This window comes from Xenopus tropicalis, chromosome 5, assembly GCF_000004195.4.
Source record: "Xenopus tropicalis strain Nigerian chromosome 5, UCB_Xtro_10.0, whole genome shotgun sequence".
In the NCBI taxonomy this organism is placed as follows: domain Eukaryota; kingdom Metazoa; phylum Chordata; class Amphibia; order Anura; family Pipidae; genus Xenopus; species Xenopus tropicalis.
In genome coordinates, this window is record NC_030681.2 from 79305717 (window position 1) to 79333027 (window position 27311).

Here is a 27311-nt window from a genome sequence, read left to right on the forward strand (position 1 = left end):
TTTGCAAAGTGGTTTTTACTATATAACTGTGGTCCAAGGTTAGAAAAACTAGGTAGAGCCAAAAACAGCTATCATCCAGTGACTCCACGTTTTTCAAACCAACATGAAGTTTGTTCTCAAACTTCCCTTTCTAGTTTCCCTTCTGTTCTACAGATATATATTTATGCATGTATAGTGTGTATACTTCATGGTGATCATGGGTGGGGAATGTGAGGGATTGCCTTGGTCCTCCCTACTTTTAAGCAAAGCTCTGGTAACATGGCTTCTGATTTTGTTAAGTTTATGGTACATTTGGCTTTCTGTCACCATGATCTGTCTCAGGAAAAGTGATGGTAACAAAGATTTAGTATGCTAATAGCCTTAGGGGAATCTCTTAATTGGCCGTAGGTTTAGCAGCATAGGTTAAGCTGCATAAAAGGGAATTGGCCTGCATTTAAAAGTACATTTTTAAAGGGATTAACCTCTGCCTTAGGCTGATGCTATACAGGGCTGATTCTGTGCCTGCAGAAATTAGTTCCACCACTTGCATCAGCCTTCTTCCTTGCCTGCACCCGGAACCATTGTGTTGGGCTGGGTGTAGGCACATTTAGTGAAAAACCAGAGTTACATTTCAAAGCCGATATCCGCCACGTGTGCCTGCACACAAGCCAATTTAATATATCTGAATGCAGGCAAAAAAGGTGGTTGGTGCCTGCGTAGGGGCTGATTTTTAGCCTGTGTTTCCCTGCAGGCCGAGGATCAACCCAGTGAGGTATTAGCCTTATTGCTTTTTTAAGTATATGCAAATCTAGTTAAATCATACAGCCCATATAAACACACAACAAAATTGAAGGGGCAGTATAACCCCTCATTCAACATAAGTTCATAGAGCAGAGTTTATGCACAACAGGGCAAACAAGGAGACTAAAGCTACTCCATGTTTGGTCCTTGCAAGGTAGATTATTAGATTACATGTATACAACCATCTCCCTTCCCTTATTGTTTGACTGATTAGTTAGCAGGAGTACATGCATGGAAAGTAAAGGTCCCCATACACTATAAGATCCGCTCGCTTGGCGATGTCGCCAAGCGAGCGGATCTTTACCCGATATCCCCACCTACGGGTGGGCGATATCAGGTAGGAAGTTGCTTTAAAAAAAAAATAATCCGATCGTTTGGCCCTGAGGCCAAACGATCGGATTATATTTGCGGCCATGGGCAGTCGGTTCGGGGACCGCATCGGCTTGTCGGATTTTCTAACCTGGCCGATCGATATCTGGCCAATTTCAGGCCAGATATCGGTCGGCCAGGCCGCTCGTTTCTGCCCATACACGGGCCGATTAGCTGCCGAATCGGTCCAAGGGACCGATATCGGCAGCTTCTATCGGCCCGTGTATGGGGGCCTTAAATGTGTATTGGGAATGTAATTCTTATCTCACAAGGAGCAAACATGGAGTAGCTTCAGTTTCATTGTTTGTCCTGTTTAGCTCAAGAAATATAAAAAACTACAAGCACAAGCTGTTTTCATTGAACTTATGTTGAAGAATGTCAATATTTGCTTAGTAATAATATATCCAAAATGTTACATAAATACAGTGATTTATAAAGTTTGATTAGATGTTGTTTACAAAGAAAAACATAAAATGGCAGTACAGAATTGGGAGTATCACACAATTTGATTCTCGGGTAAAACCAAATATCACACAAATTGTCTGTCATCAATACTATCAGCTCAGTCAAGCAATCAATTTCAGCTGCCCTAACAAAACAAGAAATCATGTGTCCCAGCAGCTTATTAGCTTTCACAAGAACCTGGAAAATGTACTCCTGGTCCCACATACACTGTTTACCTCCCCTAGCCTCGCTCCAAATATAATGAAGTCAATGGCCATTTTTTCTCAGCAAATTTTCACTGCAGTTTCACTAAATAATTCACCAATGGCAAAATGCGGAATTTCCCAGTGACTCCATTTCTCATGAAAAATTTGCACATCCTGCAGATCCTGCTGATCTGGCTGACTACTTTGAGGCTCAAAAAAATGTAACAGTAGTTGACTGTCCTAAACCTGCCTTCAGCCTGCATCCTCAAAATCCCACAATTCCCAGCACACATCAATAAGGAAAGGAACACCACAGTGCAATGCATTGTTACAATGTGTAACATTAATGTTTTAGCCCCTCCTCTAGTGATGTGCGGGCTGGCCCGATACCCACGGGACCCATGGGTCGGGCGGGTTTGGGCCGACCTTGGCACATCACCTTCGGGTTGTGGGCGAGTTCGGGCTGAGCTTTTCCGGTTGCCCTACCTGCCAGCAACCTTACACTTATTACACTTACACTTATTCCTACTTTTTGAAGGCATGGATTACATCGATGGGTATATAAGGGGTTTTTGTTCAGTGTTTAAGTTTCCCTTTAAAAAGAAATAAAATGCTAAAAACTGGAAAACCACTTTGGCTTATGACAATCAAACACTGCCTTTTTCAACAACACGGTTGTTTACAATATAAACGTGTTGAAGCTCATACAAAATTCTTTTGCAAGCAAACCCTTGGTTCAGCATACCATTCAGGTTCAAACTGCATGTCTCACATGACATTTGGCAAACGGATGTTACTTGTAATGACATTACTTGTAGCTGGCTTATATTTTATTTTCATCTTGTCATCTGAGTGATTAGGTTGAATATACAGGTATAGGATCCCTTATCTGAAAAACTGTTACCCAGAAAACTTTGAATTACAGGAAAGCCATCTCCCATTTTAAGCAAATTTTTCAACTTTTTTCCTCTGTAAATAAAAAAAGTACATTGTACTTGTTCCTAAGTAAACTGCATGAATCCATATTGGTGTTAACATATTCCTTTTGGGTTTGTTAAAGTTTAACACCATTAAGTACTGAGAATAACTGACTGCAAAATAAATCACCATTTATACACTATTGTACATTAAACAATTTTTTTTCCTTTTTCTTAACTAGTAGAAAGATCATTTATTTCTTACAAGAAATACATTTGTAAACATTTTAAATGCTTTTTAGCATTAATGAAAGTGATAACAAGGCACAAAAACATCTCTTGCTGTTTCTCTAATATTCTGAATTTTTTATGCTGCCGCTTTATAGTTCAACCACAAAACTGTGTCAAAGAGCAATAGTGGGTGTTTCAGAGTTCCTCTTGGCAAGATGTGCAGGTTACTTCTGCAGTATGAAGCCATTATTAATATAAGCTGATCTGTCTGCTAATTTCTGCACTGTGCTAAGAACTGGAGGGATGGAACCCTTACCAGCACAGGATAGATGTTAAATTTGATTTGATAAGGCAATGTTCTTTGGACTTCTTTGGCTCAAGATATCAAAACCCCCGTGCTCTCCAATAATTGGTCAGTAACCTCTATATCAAGGTTACATATATGGAAGAAGTGCTGGACATAATCTAGGACAGTAAATTAGTGTTCACCCCAAATCTCTCTAGAACTGACCTTCAAGCTTGGCTTCCAGTAATACGCAGGACTGCAAAAAATCTTCTTTTCCAGTCACTATTTAGGTACCACTAGTATAGGGTTATATAATCCAACATTAACCCTATACAGTCACCAGGTAACACAAAAATCTCTGTTTTGTCTTATGTAAATTTTATATAGATCATGCCTTCAGTACTGGACAGTTATATTACATACATATTACATGGCAAACCTACCACAGGATTCTCTTCCACTGTGCTCTAAGGAACAAGCAAAAGAGAGCCAAAATGTGCATGTCAGTAGGCTTCAAAAGCTGCACATGAACCTGTCATTTATGTCAAGGGACCAAAAATCCAGTGTCTATCTCACATAGGGACAGATTTGTCAAAGTGCGAAATAAAAGCTCACTACAGAAAAAATCACCCACTTTCTATGGTAATTTTTAAAACGTATTTATAAAATGGTGAACTCTTTTACCAATTGATAAATAAACTTTTAAAAATATCAAGAATAAATTGAAAGTGAGTGAGTTTTCAAGTTACTAAATTGTAATTTCACCCTGATAAATCTGCCCCAGTAGTAGTGTGATTTTGCATCCACATCAGCACTATACAGTAGGAGTTCTCTTATGTGTGTTTATATTCTATTTGTACATATGTGGGTAAGAGTAGCAGGGGGACTGCAAGCAGAGGAACTGGAGGGCAAAACCTACTGCAAGTGGCTAGTGTATGTGTAGATACAGCAGTGGTATACATACAGAATGTCAGTTGCATCTTATGAATAAATATATTCCTGCCTGTTCAGTTTACCACCGGACATGGTAAGGAAGCAGTTAGTTAGATCCCCTGAATTTAGAGAATTAGGCAAAAGGATTAACTAAAGCACACCCTAGCTAGAAACAGGATGTTGGGTTGGGTGCCTTTAAAAATTAACTGCTGAACTGTTTTAAATATTCAAGGTATCCATTAAATTCATAAAGGTCCTCTTTTATTTATTAACAACCAGGATGTGGTTTGAACATATCATTAAAAGAATAAAAAAAAGACTGAATAAGATTCAACATAAATAATAACATAATAATAATGAAGCTTTACAACTGCAAAAAGATTTAGATTAGCACTGTCTGCAAATGTTACTAAAATTGAAACAGTAAGTTCAAGTTAAAATAAACAATTTGATTACACTACATTTGAGATTATGAGGACTGGATGAAATATGAGATGAGATAACATGAATTCTTGCCATACATACTGGTCATTTTGAATAGTTTTTTTGGAGGAGGATCACATATTTAGACCTTAATTTAATAAAAAGTTGACTTTATTTATGAACTATGCTCTGTTTACCTTTGTGTCACTGCCTTTGCCAAACAGAAGGACTGGCTACCAAGGTGGCATAGTGTCAAATGGGAGGATTTGTTTTTGTTTCCCTGAGAATGCTCACATGAACCTGGCATTCACGACTTCTTGTTAAATGCTGCTCAGTGTTTCTTTCTGCAGTTTTTTAAAGTATTTCTATTAACCCTATGTGCCATAGATTCTAGGTTCCTACTTGTGTGACATTTGGTTGTATGCATGGGTTTTATGCTTAGTGGTTAATTAATTAGGGCGGTGCTGTCCAACTGGTGGCCCCCCACCTGTCTGGCTGCTTTGATAACTTACCTTTGTGTAAACTTTAAATGGTATCAGTACTGGCCCGCGGCATGGTTCACACCTCAGATTCAGGCTGTAAACCCCCTGAATTGTTTAAGAATGTAGTCCCCTTTTTATGCTTTAATACACGGTATGACCAAATGTGATCATATATTTAAGGGACTATTTTCTCAACCAAGAGGTCAATTACTTCTTTTTATTCATAAAACATTGCTCCCCCTGTCCATAGAACCAATCAATCTGACCAATATATTTAAGGGTATAAGGGGGTATAGGGAAGTTTGATGGGAGCTTTAATCTACCATCTGTTATCCGCTCAGGAGACCAAATGCCAAAAACTGTACCCAAATCCCTATGTAAGTCACCATCGACAAGGGTTCAGTTTGCTTGTCATGCAACTGTCCAGAAATGTGGAAGTCTGCGTTTCCAAGTGACAACCTCATTTTCACCCTCACTTGCAGACCATTGTTGTAAAGTGAATGTGCCACTGCAGAGCCTGGCCAAGTAGCACTGCCACACAAAGCACAAAAAAATTTCCTTACATTCTGTATTATGTTATTATTTGTTATTATTAATGCTACTGTAATATTTGATTATTCCCAGAAATTGTAAAGCCAATAGAAACTGTAACAAATGTTGTTAGATTAAATATTTTAATGTATAATATGACACTTTTTTCATGTTCACTGTCCACACACATTTGCACATTAAACTGACCAACTATGCAATATGAAGTGAAACTAAACTTCCGACATTCTTGTCAAAGCAGAGTTTTGATTACCACTACTCAAAATACTTTGCCAGGAACCAGTTCTCACTGACTACTTGAAGAGCAGGTACTCCTGACTTTACCCCAAAATATGTACCATTACTCTTGATAATCAGACAAATAGCTGCATTGTTTGACTTGAGCCATACATTATATTTTATTATACCTCTGGGAGAAAGCATTGTGGTTGTTTCTACTTATACCCTATTAATGTATACAAATGTGTAGATTAATAAGGGTAATTTTGAGTGATCTTGACACATACCTATCAATTACTATTATTTTGATTAACACATATTTATAAAGTGCTGACACATTCCACAACCCTATAGATGGGTGTAGACATAGAACATACTGTTTACATACATATATTGACTGGAGGTGAAGAAGGCCCTGCTCAATAAAGCTCACAATCTAAAAGGTAGGACTTATGTAATATCCCAATAAAAGGCAGCCTAGCAATGTTCTATGCATGTGACACTCTTTTAATGCAGTTCTGCATCTGTCAGTTTTACTGGCCTGGCCTGGGAGTGATGTAATGCTATGACAGGATGCGGTACAAATGTAAATGGTACATTAATCTATGGGTGACTGCTGCCCAGTGTGACAGACCTGCACAGAGATGCCAAATGATAAAATGGTGGGCATAGGCGCTGTCGGACCGAGGACCATATAAACGATTCAATGCGGTCCCTGATCATATGGGAAAATCAAACCTGCCTGATCGAGATCTGGCCAATTTTAGGCCAGATATCAGTCAGGTAGGCCTGTCATGGGTGCCCATACATGGGCAGATATGCTGCCCGTGTATAGAGAAATTCTTTAAAACTTAGAAATTAATGTTATGTGTGTGTATTTTATATTTATTTTTTTGTAAATATCTAGTGCAAAACAAAAAAACACTACAGGCATAGGATCTATTATCTTTAAACATTAAATAAACTATTAACATGGATTTTGCAGTTTAGTTACCCTAAAGTACAAGGTGCTGGTATATTATTACCAAGAAAAAGTAAATAATTTGAAAAAATAAGAATTGCTGGCTTGGAGATTCCAGGGGAAAGTACCTTCTTGTATTTTAGTATTTTCTGGGTAATTGAACCTATACCTGTGGATTCTGATAAATACCAGAGGGGCTGCTATAAGATGCCAGTAAATAGACAGTTACTATTTATTGGGCCTACAGGGACTGTTTGAGCCTCTGTGTACCTGATATGCTGGAGCCTATTTTGAATCCCAGTCCGGACCTGCCTGTACTAACAACATTGTTAAAAAAAAGCTCAATACAGTGTTGCTTTCTGACTCAACTTTGGTGTTTACAACATTCTGTTTCTCCAACATCCAGTGACTCTCTACTCAAATAATCTCTAGCACTGTGCATAACAGGTCAACTAAATTCCTTATCTGAGAGCATTAATGAAAACAAAAGCATTCCTTACATTGATGACAGCAGGTCACAAGTATTTATGGAAGTGCTGATATAAAAGAAGAGGAGATTCTATTTAAGTCAGTGGTGTTGAATGATACAAGCCCCCACCTCACCTCCTATTACCCAAGTGCTGGTACCAGGAATTATAGAGTGCAAGTATGTATTGACTCCCTAGAGCACTATAAATCATATACAGGTATTTGTACAGTCAGCATGTAACTAGGCCCTGTGCACCTGTTTCACCTCTCCTCCCTCTGATACATTCATTTAGTTTCACTATACAGAATTTTATATACTGCACTCAATTACCTGCAAGAGGTTTTTAAACGAGGAAAAACCCAATCTCTTCTCAATATTGCATCTCTGCATTCCCATGCTGAGTGTATTTAATTTGGGGACTGTAAAACATCTTTGGATTGGGTTTTGGGCAATGACACAGAGCTACTTGTTGCAGCTACAAAATAAACAATACTGTTAAATGTCTCTATGTGTGTTTTAGCAGAGACAATTCTCAGAATTGTCTATGGCAGGGTATTTTCTGGCATTTTGTTGTGGCAATAAGTTGTGCTGTTAGCAAGAGCTTTTAACTAGTGTCAGGGCCCAAAGATGGGTCACCCTGTTGTTTAGCGTTAGTAATAAAAGAAAATTTCAACCAGCAATGCACAATAGCAATTAAAACAATATACATAATTATAAACTCTAAATGGTATGTTCCAGTGACATTTTGCTAGCAAATAAACCAGGGACAGGACAGCTCTACTGATAGTAAAAAAAGAAGTGACTTTACCTGTTGCTTTTCTCAGAAAGGCCTGGAGAAGAAGGTGGAGATGTAGATATATGGTTCCAAGTTTTTCTCTTGCTCTTCTTCAGTTTCCAGCTCCCAAATGATTTTTTCTTGGTTTCTGCTGGTGAGGATGGTTCCTCTAAATCTTTAGGGGAACAAAGCTCGTTTGAGGGTATCTCTATCACCTCTTCCAGATCATCCACTGAGCGACTCCTGCTATCATGCGATGTGTCCATAGTAACCTCATTATATACATCCCCAGAACGAGTTTTAGAGAATAACCAGCTCAGTTTGCGCAGGCCGCTCTTCTTTCCCTTCTCCATAGCGACAGCTAGTTCCAGTAGTAAAGAAATATATGGCTATCCTTTTAAGCACTGTAATAGACACTGTGTAGAGCAGCAGTGCAAAACCGACAAAGTTGTGCTTTTACAAACATTACCAAAAATATATCCTCTACTAAGGCAGTAATAATTACAAATAGACAAGGGTTAGCTCTTATACCACATGGATGCCCTTTAGCATACTGGTATATTGAGAAACAATTAATCCCATAAGGAGGGTGTCAGTGATGAAATACTTCTACCATCCTAAAGCCAATATGCCACACAGTATTGACGTTGTGGCAGCTCCCATTATGTACCGGCCCACAACTATGCCAGCAACTGTCTCTTAAGTTTTCCTTCTACTACAGTTTGTTGTGCCTAAAAAAATAAAAGTTTTCCCGACACCCCAGAGAGATGTGCACCGGACAGGATCCGCAAGCTCTTAACTCAGTTCCCAGTGCTGGCAGCATACACAAAGCGTGTGGGATCAGCTGCTCACAAGGGGGTGGGGCACTCCAGCCGAGCTCAGGTTACCTCCATTCCCTGGGGCCTGCACATGGGAGGAGGCAGCGTGATCATCTCTGAGTTACAGAAACACCTAGGGACCTGCAGAATAGCAGAGGCTCAATCTATCTTGACAGGCGCATCGTTGGGACTTGCTCCACCCCTTTTACAATCTAACACCAACCCTTCTCCCCCTCCAATTCCAGAAGAAATACACGGACACCAGCTTTGGATTAAAAGGGCCGCAGAACATTTATTAACAACTGAAGTTTAATTTAAAACATACTATAAACAAATAGCATAACGTAAACATATAATAAACATATCAAACATAGGATGAAAATATGATAAACATATCATGAACATCTGATAACTTGAATGTTTGTATAACAAACAACCGCAACAAACCAATAACTGCGCAACGCCACTAGCGCTGCCAGCTGCCATCCTAGCCCGGGACCACCTACTCCTCAACAAGCTCACTTCCTGATACACCTCCTTACCCCTGAGGTGCCAGGCGTGCCAACCACCAATAACCATGCAACCATTGGTTCCCGGACTCAACCACCCCGCCAGCTAAACTATAATACCAACTAACCTTCTTGGGGAGGGAGGGTGGGCGTTTACCTATACTGCCTAAAATGGAACTGGAAGCGGGAAAGCACAGCCCCCTTTATATACCCTTTACTCTCAGCCATTTTGAACCCACCAATCCCAAACTAGCTGGGAGTGGCTTACAACCGTTACTTCGCTGTCATGCCCCTGCCTCCCTACGCCCTGCTACGGGTCACTTTCCAGCTGCCTGAATATACCCTTATACTTCTCTATAGGAGTCAACAAGGGGAACAGTGCCCACAACAGGGCAAGAGCAAGTGCTACAGGCTCTCACTACAGATTTATCAAAATTCAAGTTTGTGTAAAAAAAACCCCCCAGATGTGAAAAAAGAACTGCAACCAAACTCGTGTGACTTTTCTTCTCGAATGATAGCTTACTTAATAAAAAAGTGTACAGAATATTCCCGCACGAGTTAGCCACACACTGGCGAGAATCACATTGTTTCATTCATTTTCAATGAGGTTAAAAAACTTGAATGTTGATCCTTTTCCCAAACACTCCTACATGCTAAAATGGGAAGAGATCACTTCCATGACCCTCCCCTTGGATGAATGGGTAGATATCTGGGACAATGCAAGGAGAACAGTGACATGTGTCAGGCAAAGGGAACATATATACAAAACCATGTTCTTCTGGTACGACACACCTGTAAAACTTAGCAGTATATTCCCAGGCAACTCCCCACTATGTTGGAGAAACTGTGTTCAAAGGGGGGGGACTCTTCAGCTTATAATGTGGCACTGTCCCATGATATCACCGCTATGGAAGGAAATGGGAGGACCCGTTATCCCACATCATGTTTGAAGACATCCAGCTGGATATCTACGCTACTCTAGTGGGTAGGCAAATTGTGGACAATACAGCTGCGAAACAGAGACTCACAAACTTTATTTTAACAGCTACTAGACTTACAATTACTAAAAAGTGCAATAATCCTCTACCTCCTAAGCTTGCGGATATACTTTCAAGGGTGAGAGATATGAGGGAGAACATGATGGCTAATATCCACAACCGCCACAACCAATGGGAGAAGGTCTGGTCTAGATGGGATTACTACATAGTTAATATTAGGACATAGAATATATTCTACACAAGCTTCACTTTCTACTTGATCTATAACCATGACACATCATTTTCCTCCCAAGGGACTTATATTTTCTTTTCCTCTATTATTGGTAGCTGCAACATTTAGGGACTGATATATCAAAGTCTGAATTTAGGACTTCAAAAATTACGAGTGGGAAAAAATCGTATTAGATACGAAAATTTCGGATCGCATCGTGGTCGTACGAAAATATTGTGGTACGAGCTGAAATTACAATTGTAAGAGGCGCGAAAAACTTTCTGACTTTGAACCTTCTGTGCATATTTTTGGAAGCCTTCCATAGGAATCAATAAAATTAAGTAAAACATTTTTATTTTTACTCCAAGAATATTTATCCAATATGATCAATTTTAATAAACAGGCTCGCCCTGTACCTTGAGATATGGTCAACTCGGTTAAACTACTTGATTGTATTACTGTGTTCTTACTATTGACCCTTTGTATAACCTGCATAAAAATACCAATAAAGATATATTAAAAAAAAAAAAAAAACAACCTTGAAGGACTAAATAACTAGGAAAATAAATTAACAAAGGTGTTAGAGACAATTCTTACTGAGTTCTGTTGAACCTCGGCAGGTTTTTCAGCCAACTTTTCGAGGATTTTTTTTTAATAAATAATGACTATTCGTGATTCTTATGAATATTCTTGAGTATAGTCACATTCGGTTTTTTTAATAAAAAACATAAACTCGACTTTCGATTAATTGGCCCCTCTAGGGGCCTATTTATTATGCTGTGTAATACAAAATAAGCCAAAAAAAAATGGTTTAAAAAGTTTTGTAAAATAAATGAAAAAATTAATCAAGGTGTGTTTTATTTTATGCCATCTAAATGCCAGATTTAATGCCATAAAGTCTCTCTAAGAAAAACATGGAAAAAATGAAGACGTTTTTACAGGGCTGCCATCAGAAATCAAGGGGCCCTTCACAACAAAATTTTCTCCCCCTGCATCTGCACAGCTCCCCCCCCCAGTGACTTCCTGTGGCTCCCCCCTCTTTATATGTGCCCCGGCTCCCCCCTGCATCTGCACAGCTCCCACCCAGCAACATCCTGCGGCTCCCCCCTCTTGATATGTGCCCCTGCTCCCCCCTGCATCTGCACAGCTCCTCCCCAGAATCCTCCTACGGCTCCCCCCCAGCATCCTCCATCTCCCTCCCATCGACTTCCTGTGGCTTCCTCCAGCTCCCCCCCCCAGCGACTTACTGCGGGTTCCTCTGGCATCCTCCGGCTCCTCCCCCCACCGCTTCCCGGCAGGGAAAATAAATAAACAAGGTGTTAGAGACAATTCTTACTGAGTTCTATTGAACCTCGGCAGGTTTTTCAGCCAACTTTTCGAGGATTTTTTTAATAAATAATGACTATTCGTGATTCTTAAGAATATTCTTGAGTATAGTCACATTCGGTTTTTTTTAATAAAAAACATAAACTCGAATTTCGATTAATTGGCCCCTTTAGGGGCCTATTTATTATGCTGTGTAATACAATATAAGCCAAAAAAATGGTTTAAAAAGTTTTGTAAAATAAATGACAAACAACATCCTGCGGCTCCCCCCTCTTGATATGTGCCCCTGCTCCCCCCTGCATCTGCACAGCTCCCCCCCAGAATCCTCCTGCGGCTCCCCCCCAGCATCCTCCATCTCCCCCCATCGACTTCCTGTGGCTTCCTCCAGCTCCCCCCCAGCGACTCACTGTGGGTTCCTCTGGCATCCTCTAGCTCCTCCCCCCACCGCTTCCCGGCAGGGCCGGATTTAACTTTGCGGCGCCCCGAGGCTGCCCCCCCCCCCACTGCTACAACAGTTTCACCAAAATACACATATACCCAGAGAGCCCCCAGTTCAACATAAGTACATTGTACACCCAAAAATGTGCCGCCCTAGGCCCGGGCCTTTGTGGCCTTTCCACAAATCCGGGCCTGCTTCCCGGCTGCGTCCTCTAGATCTGTGCCCGGCTCCCCGCTGCATCTGCACATTTTATATGGTTGTGCCCCGTGCGTACGGGGGCGTAAGTGAAAGGAGAGGCCTCTTCTGCCTAGCCCTAGTTCTGGCCCTGGTGATTTACTGCAGGATGGAAGGGTTTCATTGCAGGTGCAGGTGGAATTTGGATGACCATTGAAGGTTGGGGATGGGTGAAGGTCAGACTGGGGAAGTACAATCCTCCTCTGCTTCCAAAGATTTCCCTTTCTTGGAACCATAATCACATGCCGAAGTAGCATACAGAGCGGAACTAATAGTTATGGATTGAACCAATATGAATATGAAGCTACAACAGTTTCACCAAAATACACATATACCCAGAGAGCCCCCAGTTCAACATAAGTACATTGTACACCCAAAAATGTAACATTTTATAATATATACAAATATAAAAGCCATCTGAGGCTGAGCTGTGATGGTTATATTGGCTTTTTTGTAGAAAGCTGGCCAGTCACTCCATTATATATAATAAATGGTTAATAAATGTTTTGTATTGAAAGACGTATTGGGATGCTTTAAAAGCAGGACTAGCAAACCGCAAAAGAACTGCCAATCAGTGGGTAGGGCTGCAGTTAAACAAAAAAGACTTTATGAGAAGTGATATACACACAATAAAACCTACATTCTTTTACCAATATAGATAGAGGTGAGCTCAGGCTGTTATTTGGTAAGTGCCACTGGTGGCACTGCAGCCACCAGTAGCCATGCTTCCACTTTGTGCACAAAAATGCACACTCACGTCTTATACTCAGTCTCTCCTGCATGCAAACAAAATAACACATACAGAAATAAGCGTCACTGTCACCAATATTGAAGCAGAACCATTGTTGTTTGATGAACACTGGACAAACTGGCACCTGGGCAGTTACCTACAGCCAATCATAATAGTGCTTTCATTGTTCTCCCTGCAGTTGGCTGAAAAACGTACTCTGACTTTTTGTTATTAAATACTGCCCACGTGAAAAATTGCCCGGATGAACCGCATCTTTTTTTCTCACAAAGCATCATGTGACCAGGCTTTGGCTCAGCCTGCAAGAAGTAGCAAGTACCAAGCTGGTGAAAAGCAGGTGCTTGCATTTTAGAACTGATATCTGCCATGTGTGCCTGCACCCAGACCAATGCATTGGTTCCAAGTGCAGTCAAGGAAGAAGGCATCAGCTTTAGGACAATGGCAAACGGGGTAAATTTGCACCTAGGCAGTAACCCATGGCAACTAATCAGGTATTTGCTTTCACTACTCAACCTGCAGCTGCATGATAAAGGCTAATCACTGATTGGTCACTGCAGGTTACTGTCCAGGTGCAAATTTTCCCATTCTTTATAAATGACCCTGACGCTGTGCGATTACACTAGCTTGGCCAAAATGATTATAAGGTTAGTCTGTGGAGGGGTACTTCTGGGGATTTTATTGCTCACCCACACGAAAAAAAATCATGTTGGTGCAAAATGCTTTGTGTGCCATTGCCATTAGATTCTCAAACACCATTATAGGAAACTGATGTCCTTGCCCACCTGTGCCTGCCTATGCCCTTCATACTGAGTCACCTCTCGCTATTTTTAAGCAACTGACATTGCAGTTAGATGCTTAAGCACCATTATGGGAACCTAGGGCAATCTGACGGAGTGTGTAATTCCCTTGCCCTCCAGTTGATATCCATACCCTTTAAACTCCTAGCCCCCTGCCACATTTGAGTCAGCCGCCTTTATTTTGAAGGCACTGCCTTGCAATTACACTTTATGTCTGTGAGCAAAGCTCCCCACAAGCCAAGCTTTTGGGGTGTGGCTGTTAGTAGCACTGCTGCCTGCTAATATTATACCTATTGTAATATTGTACCTAATATCTGGCCATTGAACACTATGTAAAAAGAGAACAGAAGTGCAAGAATCACTGTGACACAAATATGATTGCTTAAAGCATTAATACACAAAATATTAAATCTGACCTTTAGTGTGACTGATAAACTTTTTAACATCTCTCTCTCTGTACTGTACATCTATATATAGTAGTGCACCCCCTACTGTTAAACATTAGAAGTCACTGGCACAGAGTTCTATAACCATTATTTCATGCTTGCTGAGATTCCTTTTTAGACCTCGGTGGTTTGACTTTCTACCTGAAACTCATTGTTTATACCTGTGCAGAATTTTGAACCTGAATTAATTGTGATTAAGATAAAGTCAAGGGAGACAACACCCTTAGCAGTTTTAAAACAATGCACATTTATAAAAACTGGCTATATTTAGTAACTGAATATTGTCCCACACAAAAAAATTAGGTTTTAGGTAAATAAAAGCTGCTAAAAGGCAGAGCTTGGGTGGTGTTTGCTTGAACATTGATAATGCCTGTATTATTTACTGCTTTTTGTGTGATCTGTTGACATTTCATAAGGATGAGTAAGAGTATTCCCTGTAAATGTGAAGATGACCAAGCCATTCAAACTATTCAAACTGCTGTTGCTTTGTTATTAGCAGCGTCATATGGAGATTAATTTATTTGGAACCCGGCATGCAACTTTACAAGTGAAAGCTCAAGTCTATTTTCTTGCCTACACAGTATTTCATTTTCACTAAAGAAAAAAAAAAAGGGAAAACATTATCCTCATTCTCACTAATAACCAAATACATACATTTAGCTATGACCCAGATGTATAGCCACCTATAGTTTCCAGCTTAGGGAGAGGCTGGTATTCATGTTAGTTATACAAGAAAAGTTCATGATATTTACGGTATGTCAATTTACTTACATTGTTTTACATTGTTTTACTTACACTGTCCCTTAGACCGATTCGGCAGCTAATCAGCCCGTGTATGGGCACTACAGACGGGCCTGCCTGACCGATATCTGGCCTGAAATCAGCCAGATCTCGATCAGGCAGGTTAGAAAATCTTGTTGGGTTGGGGACCGCTTCGGCTCGTTGATGCGGTCCCCGAAGCGACTTTTCCAATGCCCGTCGTTATAATTCAATCGTTTGGCCCCAGGGCCAAACTATTGTATTATCCTGGATTCTCCCGATATCGACCACGCATTAGGTGGGGATATCGGGAGAAGATCCGCTCACTTGGCAACATCTGCCCGTGTATGGGGACCTTAACTCATGCAGTCTGTATGACACAGACACTATGCTTAGCAAGTTCAGTGCCAGTATTGCAAACTTTGTGCCTCCATGTTTGATTTCTTAACAGGAACATCTTTTCTTTGTCATACAGTATATACAAGTGGAGGCACCTTAGAACAATGCATGGTAATGACCCAGCTTCTGCAACACAGCAGCATATTGTAAGAGCTGAAAAATAATTTAGATAAAAAAAAAAAAAAAGACTGAATATAATGTATCCCTAGCAAAAAGTTGGAGTATGTATCCTACTCTACTAGTTTCTATTAATGTTGTACATGAGTTTCCCATTGTAGGGACTCATTAACTAATATTACTCCTGCCTGCTATAAATTGCTGTCAGCAACACGTGTGCAATATACAAACGGATCCCTGTACTTTATACCTTGTCAGTGGATTCTGTAAGATATAGGATGTTGCATCCTGCACCTTAAACATATATGATCCATGTTCTTTCTGGTAATTTGGTGACTGTTTCTAATAATTTATTGTGTACCATGTACTAAATCATCTTCTTCTATTATTTATCAGATTCTGTGCAGCTGCGAATTTTTGGGGGCTAAAATTCTGCATGAAAGGGGCATAGTTCATTAGTAAGTACCAATGTCCCACCAATAACCAACATCGATATAAATATTTTTCTGTCACACTTTAGAACTTATCCATCGTTCATAATATCCACAGTTTCCTCTTTATACAGTAGTTACTTAAAGCCAGAAAACATCCTTCTGGACAGTCAATGTGATGTTCAAATCACAGATTTTGGACTCTACCTGCTGATTATATTCAGAGACAAAACAGCTACAGAATATTGCCAAACCATGCTTTATGTTGTGCCTGAGGTGAGAATATTGAATGTTCATTTACTTCAAAATAGGGAAGAATGACCCAAATCCTTTTTGTATATGTATGTTTAGTATTTAATGCACAAGCATTTATAGCATTACACCTAACAAGTGAGGATGGTGACCCTGTCTGCCCAGAGCAAGACAGAAGCTTATTGGCCTGTGTATGGAGCCCACCAGTTAGCCTGCCGGACCAATATCTGGCCAAATAACATGGTCATGTTTAAAACTGCAGTTTGTCAAGGACTACATAGGTGTATACATGTAGTCCTCATCTGACCAATCTCCCAAAGTCCCACCATATGATCTGATCTTTAACACCCAGGACAGTGATTGGATCAGCCCAATTTGGCCCAGCGTGTCGGTGGTCAAATCAGGCTAAGATCCACTGGTTTGACAACCATTCTCATAACCCCACCTGAATAACTTTAATGAATTTAAAATCAATGTTGGCAGATGCACAAACATAAGCCATACAACTCTTTGAGCTAAATGGTGGGCATTGGGGGTTATCCTTTACACTACAGGATGGCCACTGGAACCCACTCATTCTATACAGAGGAAGTAAAGGAGCTATCAAATTGTATTGAAAGAGAATTGGAGATTGTGAAATTTGTTTTGCATTATAACCCATGGTTCCCAGAGTGGATAAGTTGTAACACCAAGGACCTTATCACACAGGTGTGTATGGAAGTTAAATAATTGTACGGAAGAATACAATTTAGAGGGGTGGTTCATCTTTATTACAGTTTGTAAATATAAATAGATGCAGTCATTTAAATCAGAACTGCAATTTGGTTTAATTAAAAAAAAATTGATCGTTTTCAAAATAGCTATCTTCAAAGGTTCTTCTGCAGAAAGTTTTTTAGCTCTGTCAGCCAGGGCACTCACATCACAAGTAGCTATTTTAAAAACGATTCATTTTTTCAATTAAAGCAAATTGCAATTATGATTTAAATGAATGTATCTATTTATATTTTCAAACTGTAATAAAGGTGAACCATCCCTTTAATGAAATAAATAATATTTGTTCAGAGCAACAAAGCAGATGTTTGCCTTTAAATGAGGTGACTGAGAAATGCTAGCTGCTGATTGCTTGCTATGGGTTACTACACATTTTGAAAGCTTTATGACTTTTATTTCATTACCCTATATGTAGGAATCTATTGTATGTGCTCTATCATTGGCTCAGATTCAGATGCAGATTTTATAATGCAAGTACATATCTACCTCTCCGTCACTCAAAGGGATGCTGGCTGAACATTTAATTAATCTATTACAATAATACTAAGGTCATTTTTTTTCACTACTTTTGGGTCCAGGAGATATGCCATTTCTTACTGCTCAAAATTAGCCCTTTATGAGCCTATAAGTGAATCATAGAAGGCAGTAAGAGGGGTATAAAGTTTTATAGCCAAAACACGTATGATAAGGAATAAGTCATTCATATTGTTTGGTCTCCCCTGGTCATAAGTGGTGAAGGAGGATCCTTAGAACACCACAGAACAGGATATACACCTTGCATACCAAGTATGGTGAGTGTCCCAAAAAGCATGCCCCCATGGTACACAAAAGCTACACTCAATAGATCATCCTATATATATATATATATATATATACACACACATAGACAGTATATCATTTATTCTTAAATTTTATTTATTTAGCTTCTCTGTAAAGATCCTTAGCAGCTCCTGGGTTCTAATGATTCCATCTACTGCCATCCATTTTTTAGTGGAATCAACTGGCCAGCACTGCAGAGTGGTAGAGCTGAGCCCCAATTCCCAGCAGTAAGAACTGAAGTATCAATTCAATTAATCTTTGTGTTTCTTTGTGTTGCAAAATCCACACTCAGCAGCTCAAAATAAGCTCTAAAAAAGTTAGGGGTATCATTTATCAGAGAGATATGGCTGCCAGATGTCTATGTTTATTCAGTTTTGTTGTAGTTGCAGGTTTAATAAAGGAGTGTTTTTGTTAATGTATCTATAACACTGATGTGTCTGGTGGATTAGAAGGTTTTAATAGAATGTTGATCTGATATATTTTGCTTTTGAAATTGAATACATTCTCTAATATGTTAATGTACTTCCATTTGAGAACCCTTTGTTACCTATCGAAGACCTGGAGATAGCATTTTCGCCAGTGGGATGGTAGTTCGGGGAGATTAGGCGCCGTGACAAGGGAGATTTTTCGCGGGCGACTAATCTCCCTGTGTGCCAGAGCCCTAAAGATAACAAAACTGTCTCCGTTATAAAACTGAGAGCACACTGTAAGGGCTCTGGCACACGGGGAGATTAGTCGCCCGCGACAAATCTCCCTTGTCACGGGCAACTAATCTCCCCGAACTACCATCCCACCGACGAAAATGTAAGTCGCTGGTGGGATGGCACACACTGCGTAGGCGATTTCGGCAAATTTGCCGAAAATGCCTTGCGAGGCAACTAATCTCCCCGAGTGCCAGAGCCCTAAAAATCAACATCTACTTACAAACTGCCAAGGACATTATGTGCCCTAAAAAAAGAATGAGCATCAACATCAGCACCTACAATACCTATTAGAAATTACTACTTGCTAATAAACTCTATAAAATAAAGAAGGAATTTAACTATAAGGTTTGCTATATAGGAAGGACTGGGGAAGTTCAGAGCCAGGGTGGAGTTCTGCTACACCTGGGTGGATCAGGGCTGTGTTGTTATCCTCCTCCCAAAGTCAGATAACTGCATGTCTTCTTCAAAACAACAGATGCCCACAGGTGTATTTGTGGAGCAGTGCAGTATATCTACAATAGGAGGTATATAACAATTATGTTTTTAATCAGAGGTTATCTACAGAAACCATTGGATGGTCTCTGTAGGGATAAATATTGCCATGTATCAAAATCATAATGTATATCGCTTCAACAAGTTACGCAGCCAAACACAGCCACAAAGCAATCCATGTTTCTTGTAGAAAATCTGATTAAAAAATCTTCTGACTGTGTCAATAAAGCATGACACTGGGCAGTAACACGCAGAGTCAGTAATCTGATGGAATTCCAGCAAAACTACTAAACTATGAGATACCTGCAGTGAATTTATCATAGTGATGTCACTTTTACAATATTCAACAACCACTTTAAGTGAAGTAACACTTGTGTGTGAATTCCCCCTGAGTAAGTTAAAAAAACAAAATCAGTTTTTAATTGAAGAATATACTGAGAGATCAGGCCTGAAGATTAGGATATAGAGGAGGCACAGAAGTAGATAATCTCCAAGGATTCTAAATTGTGGCAGGATATGTAGAGTAGTTGAAATGAATTACTTAATACATCTAATATTAAAACCACAGGATGCCAGCATTGTGTAAAACTTCTTCTGGGTCTTTGTTTATACTTTTTGTGCAGCAGTAAGGTGTTTTTTTAAATATCTCTGTAGGGATCCCAAAGAATTGGGCCCCTCCAGGATTAGTTCCCCTTTAGACAGGCACCATGAGGGTGGCCTTATGAGATTTGGACACCTAAAGGTGGTCCTGGGTGTTTATGTGTGAAAAGGGAGTTTCCCTGCAAGTTAACAGCCACCACTAGATGTCGCTGTGCTAAAAGTATAAAAGGGAATGACTCCCAGTTTCAGCAGGTCTTCGTCCTGGGACTGCTTCTTGTAAAGAAGCGTATAACAGGCTTGTGTTCTAGTACAGGAGGTACTGTAACAGGTCACTCTAGGAGTGACAGGCAGGCTAGAGAGAACGGGCAGTGATAGCCCCGACAGGAGAGAGAGGGGTTAAGACCCCCCAGCACTCATGGCTGGAGTTAAGGGCCTGTAGTGTGTAGTAAGAGGAGCCAAGTCAGCACCTGAGAGTGTTCCCAGTGAAGGGGCCCTACGCGTGGACCGGGGTGAGTTCCTAGGTGGAAGCATCCGGCGGGAGTACCGGGGGTAGCCCAAAGAGAGTGTGTGACTTGAGCCGTCTGTGTGACATCCTCTGAAGTGTTCTGCCTGCATCAATAAACAAGTTCATCTGGTTCACCATTTTAACCAGTGTCTTGGTGGTTCATATACTGAGGATCCTCAACTGCCTGGTAAGCAGCTACCCCAAGGGAGGGGCAAGGTACCGGGAGTTGCTGGGAGTCCGGGTCCAAGGAGGACCTCATAGAGTTTTCCCAGGGAGGATACATATAGTTCTACCTATACCTACCCTGGGTGGAGGCACGCCATTCATTTATATTACACCTGTCCCCCATAATAAGCGGGGGCTCAGGGCTCCTGTAGCGCCACACGCAGGTGATTGCGTGTTAAAAGTACAACCGTAGCCAAAATAGGGTTACATCTCTTTTATTGAAAGTTGAGCTGGAATACAGGGTATTGATTGTATTTTTAAATTATATAAAAATCTAAGAAAAGAAAAAATAAAAGAACAAAGTACGATCACCCCTAGTCATCAAAAGAGGGCTGTAGATATCTTTATTTTATAGAGTAGCTTATGCTCCTCTATAATAAGCAGATAAAAAAGCTCTGTGCTGTTATATTTTAATTTGGAATTTACGTAAGTTTTTGCGAGTTACGTTAGCTGTGTATGTTCAGGGGCCCAAGAACTAGTCAGTAGTAGTTCATAAAAATTGTAAAATTAATTAATGGGCTAATAAGTTAGTATTTTAATTGGGGTGTCAGTGGAGTTTATACATAAGTTACATTTCTTTGAAAGTAACGTAAGTTTTTGCACAAGTTATGTAAATTTCGTAAGCATAGGGGCCCAATGATGTTGCTGTGGGGCCCAAAAACTAGTCAGTAGTAGTTCATAAAAATACTAACAATATTTATGTGCTAATAAGTCAGTATTTTAATTGGGGGTTCAGTGGAGCATGCATGTAAGTTATGTAAGCTTCTTTGAAAATAAGGTAAGTTTTTGTATAAGTTACATAAATTGTGTAAGCTTAGGGGCCCACTAACCAGTCATTCCCCTGCTGCAAAGTTCATGTAGAATAGTAAATAGATCACAATATAAACAGCTGAAGTTACTCTATAATAAGCAGTTCATATAAATAGTCAGAATGAATAATTAATGTGCAAATAAGTCAGTCAGTTCATTGCGGGCCGTGGAATTTACCTTAAGTTTTTTAATTTATTGGTGGTCAGTTAAGTCTGTCCCTGCAAAGCTTCCCTACATTGTTTTTTGCTTGATGCATAAGATACTTAAGTTTCTAGGCAAGCTACATCATTTTCTAAGCAGTTTTTGCTGAAGTTGTATAATAGCACTAATAGGTTACTCTCACAGGTATGGCTTGCAATGCTCGCACACAAAAAAGTTTATACATGATTTGACTACATGCATTAGGTATGTTGCAGTCTTCTTCATCATGATTGTGTTTTTGCATCAATTGTGTTTAATTTGCTTACATGGTTTGAAAAACAACCAAGGAAAAAGAAATGCAATAGTGATAAAGAGCATAACCATGTGATATGCTTGAACCCCTTTGCCAGCTCTTACAAGATATTCCGCCAATCACATTACTGGTGATTTAAGAACTCAAGTTCTTAACCTACTCAGTTGTAACTATCTCTGCTTAACCTTTTAAAGGAACAGTAACACTAAAACATAAAAATGTTTTAAAATAATTAAAATATAATGTACTGTAGCCCTGCACTGGTAAAAGTTGTGTGTTTGCTTCAGAAAGACTACTGTAGTTAATAGAAATAGCTGTTGTGTAGCCATGGGGGCAGCCATTTAAATTGAAAAAAGGAGAAAAGGCACAGGTTACATAAGAAGATAACAGATAAACTGTGTAGAATACAATGGGAATCTGCTACTTATCTGTTATCTGCTTAGTAACCTGTGCCTTTTCTCCTTTTTTCAATTTAAATGGCTGCCCCATGGCTACACAGCAGAGTATTTATATAAACTGTAGTAGTGTTTATGAAGCAAACACACAACTTTTACCAGTGCAGGGCAATAGTGCATAATATATTAATTATTTTTATACACTTTAATTTTTTGGTGTTACTGTTCCTTTAAGTCTCATACTGGCTAGTCTTCACTTTCTTCTGCACATGGGGAGACTCATTTATCAACATTCAGATTTCCATGCTTTTACAGTTTTTTGAAACCATGACTGAACTCATTTCCATCAATATAAGTCACTTTTGAAGAACAGTCCTACACTCCTTGGCCAAAGCTTTTCACCAGGTGCAAATCAAATGGGGAATCTAAGTACTCCCCCTGCATTACCATAGTCCAAAAAATATTCTGATGCACTCAGGATTTTTGTATCAAAATTGTAAAAACATTATCTTTATTATGTCAATCTAAACTGACCCCTTAGAAGGGTGTCTTCCTCAGGACATGAATATAAGTAACTTTTTAAAAGATCCAAATTTAAAAAGCACAAACCAAAAATGATGCCCTAATTCTGGTGATTGGGATACCAACAAAAAAAGGGGGGGGGTCCTTTTTTTCTACATCCCTTTATCCACCTTTTCACTAAAATGGCTATATCCTTGCTGCCTCAAACTACTTTAAAAAATCACATTGTTCCTTACACTGAACTCCCAGCAACCTTGCCTGGGCTTGGCTGGGTACAGACTAACTTCCTCAGACACACTGATATTGAATGACACTCAGTCATGTCTAGTTTATGAAACCATTGTGTTTCAGGTAGAACAGTGCTGTCCAACTGGCAGCCCACAGCCCCTCTTGTGTGGCCCTCCATCTGTCGGGATGCCTTAAATGGTATCAGTGCAGAGATTAACTGGGCCTGCATTATTCACTGAATCTGAGGTAGATTTAGGCTATAGGGCCCTGTATTAGTCACACATGTAAAGCCCTGTGTTTTTCACACCTGTAAGTTCCTGTATCATTCACACATGTAAATCCCTGTGTTGTCCACACATGGAAGACTTCAGACTCTAGGCTCACACATTATTCACCTGTTAACACCTCACTGTCCTTTCCTACTGCCCTGCTCTAAGCTGCCTGTGTGTGTCATACTCTGCCTGCCCTATGCTGCCTGTGTGTGTGCAATGTTTGCCTTCCCTACACTGCCTGTGTGTGCCATACTCTGCCTTATCTATGCTGCCTGTGTGTTACATATTCTGCCTGCCCTATGCTGCCCGTTGAAGGTGATTCAGGGTTTGTTTTGGGAGTTTGTTAACATTTGGAAATAGTTTTAAGGGGGTCCCTAGGGTGTTTAATTATGTGCTGGGGGTTGCTGTGCTATCCAAAGGGGAGGAGGAGCCACATGGATTTAAGGGTATGTCTTAATATGACATATTAATCCTCTTTTACATGATTGATGGGGGATATCCCTGCAGTGAGCACCAATTATTTGGTTTTTCTTTTGTGTGCTATCACCATTAATGTGGGTATGGTCTTAAAAGCTCTTATGATAACACAGGTGTGGTCTGAAGTGGGTGTGGTTTAATAAAAAGGGAGTGATCAAAACTGTCTTCCATTATTGGCCCTCTGTACCACGAAAGTTGGACAGCACTGAGTTAGAAGAATGATGGTGGCATGGATCACCCTTTAAAGATTTGTGCAAACCTATATAGTAGCATTGGTACCTTTGGGATATCTTATTGACCTCTGAGAGATTTCACAGTGTTGAAGAGAGGCAAAATTTGTTTGGTGTTATGCAGGCAATTACTTTTAGGACATTGTGTAAGTAATTTAAATTATTATAATTGATTAATGCTGTATGTTTTATGCCCCTTGTATTTGATGCTAATGTTTGTGATGTATTTACTGTGACCAATATTTGTTGTATTTGATTACAGAGCCTTACCCAAACTGCACTATTTGACATACTTTCCAAAACATGCGCATTCAGTAAAATCCTTGGTAGGAACTATACACAGTTACCTTCGGCCTGTATTACAGCTTGCACTTATAAGAATCTCAGCAGTAAGGCTGTGATTGCACATTTTAAACCAGACTAGGATTTATATTTTGTGACTCATATTGATTTCACTCATAATGCAGATGGCTTCAGATTACACAAAGTACAAGGCAAACACCAACATGTTTATCTGTAACAAGTATATTTATGTCTGCTCAGGAGGATGGTATTAGCTTACAGCATGAACTCTGTGCCCACGTGCATATTCTCTGACTATGGCTCTTGTGAAAAGCCTGGTATCACCAATGAATGTATCTAAACAGTAACGTCTTCCTGCCCAACCTACAGTACCAAGCCATCCAATAACATAATTTTGCCTGCAATGAATACAAGGGCCTTAGGGGATTCTACATAATGTGTTTATTGAAAAAGCAGATGCAGATGTGGGAAGCTTTATGTTTGACACATACATACATGAATAAGCTGTGTGCAGAAGAAAGCAAAGTTACAGATCTTACTTATAATAGGTGAAGCTTACACTTTAGTCAGTAACAGGATTTTCCTCTACAGTAAAAGTTGCTAACTAAATAACATATCTCCTGGGGCTACAGGGTTAAATTTAATGTACTTGCATGAAGGTATCAGGTGCAACAAAAGAATTGCCCACTGCCAGGGGCCAAATTCATGAATCAAAGAAAAATTTGCAGCAGAACAAAGGCTGGTGAGAAAGTAAAACAATGATTTATTGACTCGAACATCGGGTGGCAGCTTGCGGGACACACTGGGCCCATTGCCAAGTCTAATGTTATACAGTTGAAGGTCATTTTTGTGAAAGAAATTTGTAAACAGCACAGTGAAAGTCTGCTCATAAGCTGAAAGCAGTGTTTTCTTTTGCAGTTATTACAGTTTAATTATAATATAATAATTAATAATTATTCCAAGTAAAAGGGTTCTCCTGCATCAACACGATTTTATGTTTGGCCATTTTACTTACTAATATGAAGACTGGAGACTTTAATCTTCAGCTTTTTCCATGTCACCAGGCCCCAATTAATAATGTCATATTATACCAACTTTTTAACTGATTTTTTATAGTTTTTGGATATTATTTATTTATTTTCTGCCTCTTTCTAGCTTTCTAATGGGGGAGGGTCACTGACCCCAGAAGTCAAAAACTATTGCTCTGTGAGGCTAAAGTTCTATTTAAAGTTCTATTTCAACTCAGGACCTTTTCTGTTCAAATTCTAATCTCTCATTTAAACCACTGCCTGGTTGCTAGGGTAAATCAAGCCCTAGAAACCAGATAGTTGCTGAACTTCCAAACTGTAGTGCTGCTGAACAAAAAGCTAAATAATTTAAAACCAATAGAAAATAAAAATTAAGTCCAATTACAAAGACAAAAGCAGCAAAATGAGGAAATAACTGTACAGTGAAGCCCCTGATATTTCCATATGGCAATTTCTTAGTAAAAAACTACTCACAGAAGTGTAATTATGTAGAGAAGAGCACTTCTAAGTCAATCTATATATTAATGTTACCAATATGTCATCTCTATTGCATTTGATGCTGCAGATTTGGAGCTACAGCAATCTATCTTAGAAGGCACAGGGAATGCAGGGTGGGTCAGTTTAAGATGGCAATGGCAACAGACCAACGACAAGCCATTAAATTAAAAGAAAATGGCAAATGGAGAATGGCAAACCTGATTAAAAAAGTATGGCAGCCCAAGATGCTTAAGTGGCCTTCATCCAAAATGTTTTTAAACAGCTCATGGCCAAGTTACTAAAAATTACATTTTATTTAATTATGCATGAACAGAGTTCACTTAAGAGCCCATCAATATTTCTGGAGCAAAATTATTAATTCTGGTATGCTAGGTAGTTGCTCGACTAATAAGCAATGATGAAATTGTTTGCCCATTTTAAACCAGCATTGGTCAAATAAATCTTAAACTTTTAGGGAGAAGACACACGGGGCGATTAGTCATGGTGAATTTTTGAACACTCGCTAAGATGCCCATTATAGTCTATGGGCGAAAAGTCGCCACGATTAGTCGCCGCTACTGTCTTAAAGTCACGGCGACTAATTGCCCTGTGTGATTTCGCCTTAATATACAAAGCTACATTGCAGGAGATAGTAAGTATGCATGCTGGAAGTGGCTAAATGGCACATAGGTGCTCTGGTGTGGATTAAAGGTGCAGAACTATTCCCCAAGCTATATTGGTGCCCAAGGCACAGTGCTAGTTTAACCCATATCTCCCCACCCCTCCCCAACTGCTAGTCACTCACATCCTTCCCTTGCTGTTTGGTAGTTTGCCCTTTCCAGGTTGCCACCCCACCAATTTGCACCCATGACAGTTTGTCTACCCTGCCTACCCCTAGTTCCATCCTTGCATGTGATTCCATTCCATTCCTCAGTGGGAAACAGCTGTGGAAAATACCACATATTGCAGTCACTTATCACTTACACTAACTGACAATTCTCATTTGGCAGGTTATGATGTGAATAGTGTATAATCGCTCTAAGGTGCTGTGGAATATGTTAACTGACAGAGAATTCCTGGCTTGTCTGTGTTCTAGTCAGAGGCGGGCCAAGTCGGGCGGGCGCCCTAGGCAACCCGGCCGGCCACCTAGCCCCCACCGCTTCCCCCTCTAGACACCCCTGCATGTGCACAAACACACGCACATGCCAGGAGGGGGGGCGCATAGACACTGTGCAGGGAGGGAGCGCCGGGAAATCATCTGTGGGGGTAAGAGATCCCGGACTAGGGGTTGGCAACAGAGGAACCTGCCTAGGACCTCCTCACTGTTGCACCCTAGGCAGGTGCCTCCTTCTGCCTACCCCTAGTTCTGGCCCTGGGTCTAGTGTATCACTCACACAATAAACTGGTAGTCTTTAGCACAAAAATAAAAAATATAGTCACCCACCCATCCACAGCAGCTACCCAGAGCACT

General features: G+C 40.0%; 1 protein-coding gene across 1 annotated transcript in view; it reads right to left on the bottom strand.

Annotated features, from left to right (window-relative positions):
- The window catches only part of crybg1 (crystallin beta-gamma domain containing 1), a 154711-nt gene extending 145876 nt beyond the window's left edge, over positions 1-8835 (bottom strand). Inside the window, exon 1 of the mRNA XM_004914550.4 lies at positions 8078-8835. Coding sequence (XP_004914607.2) covers positions 8078-8397 — 320 coding nt within the window. The 5' untranslated portion in view covers positions 8398-8835. The remainder of the gene's footprint in view (positions 1-8077) is intronic.
- Between the last annotated feature and the right edge of the window lie 18476 nt (positions 8836-27311).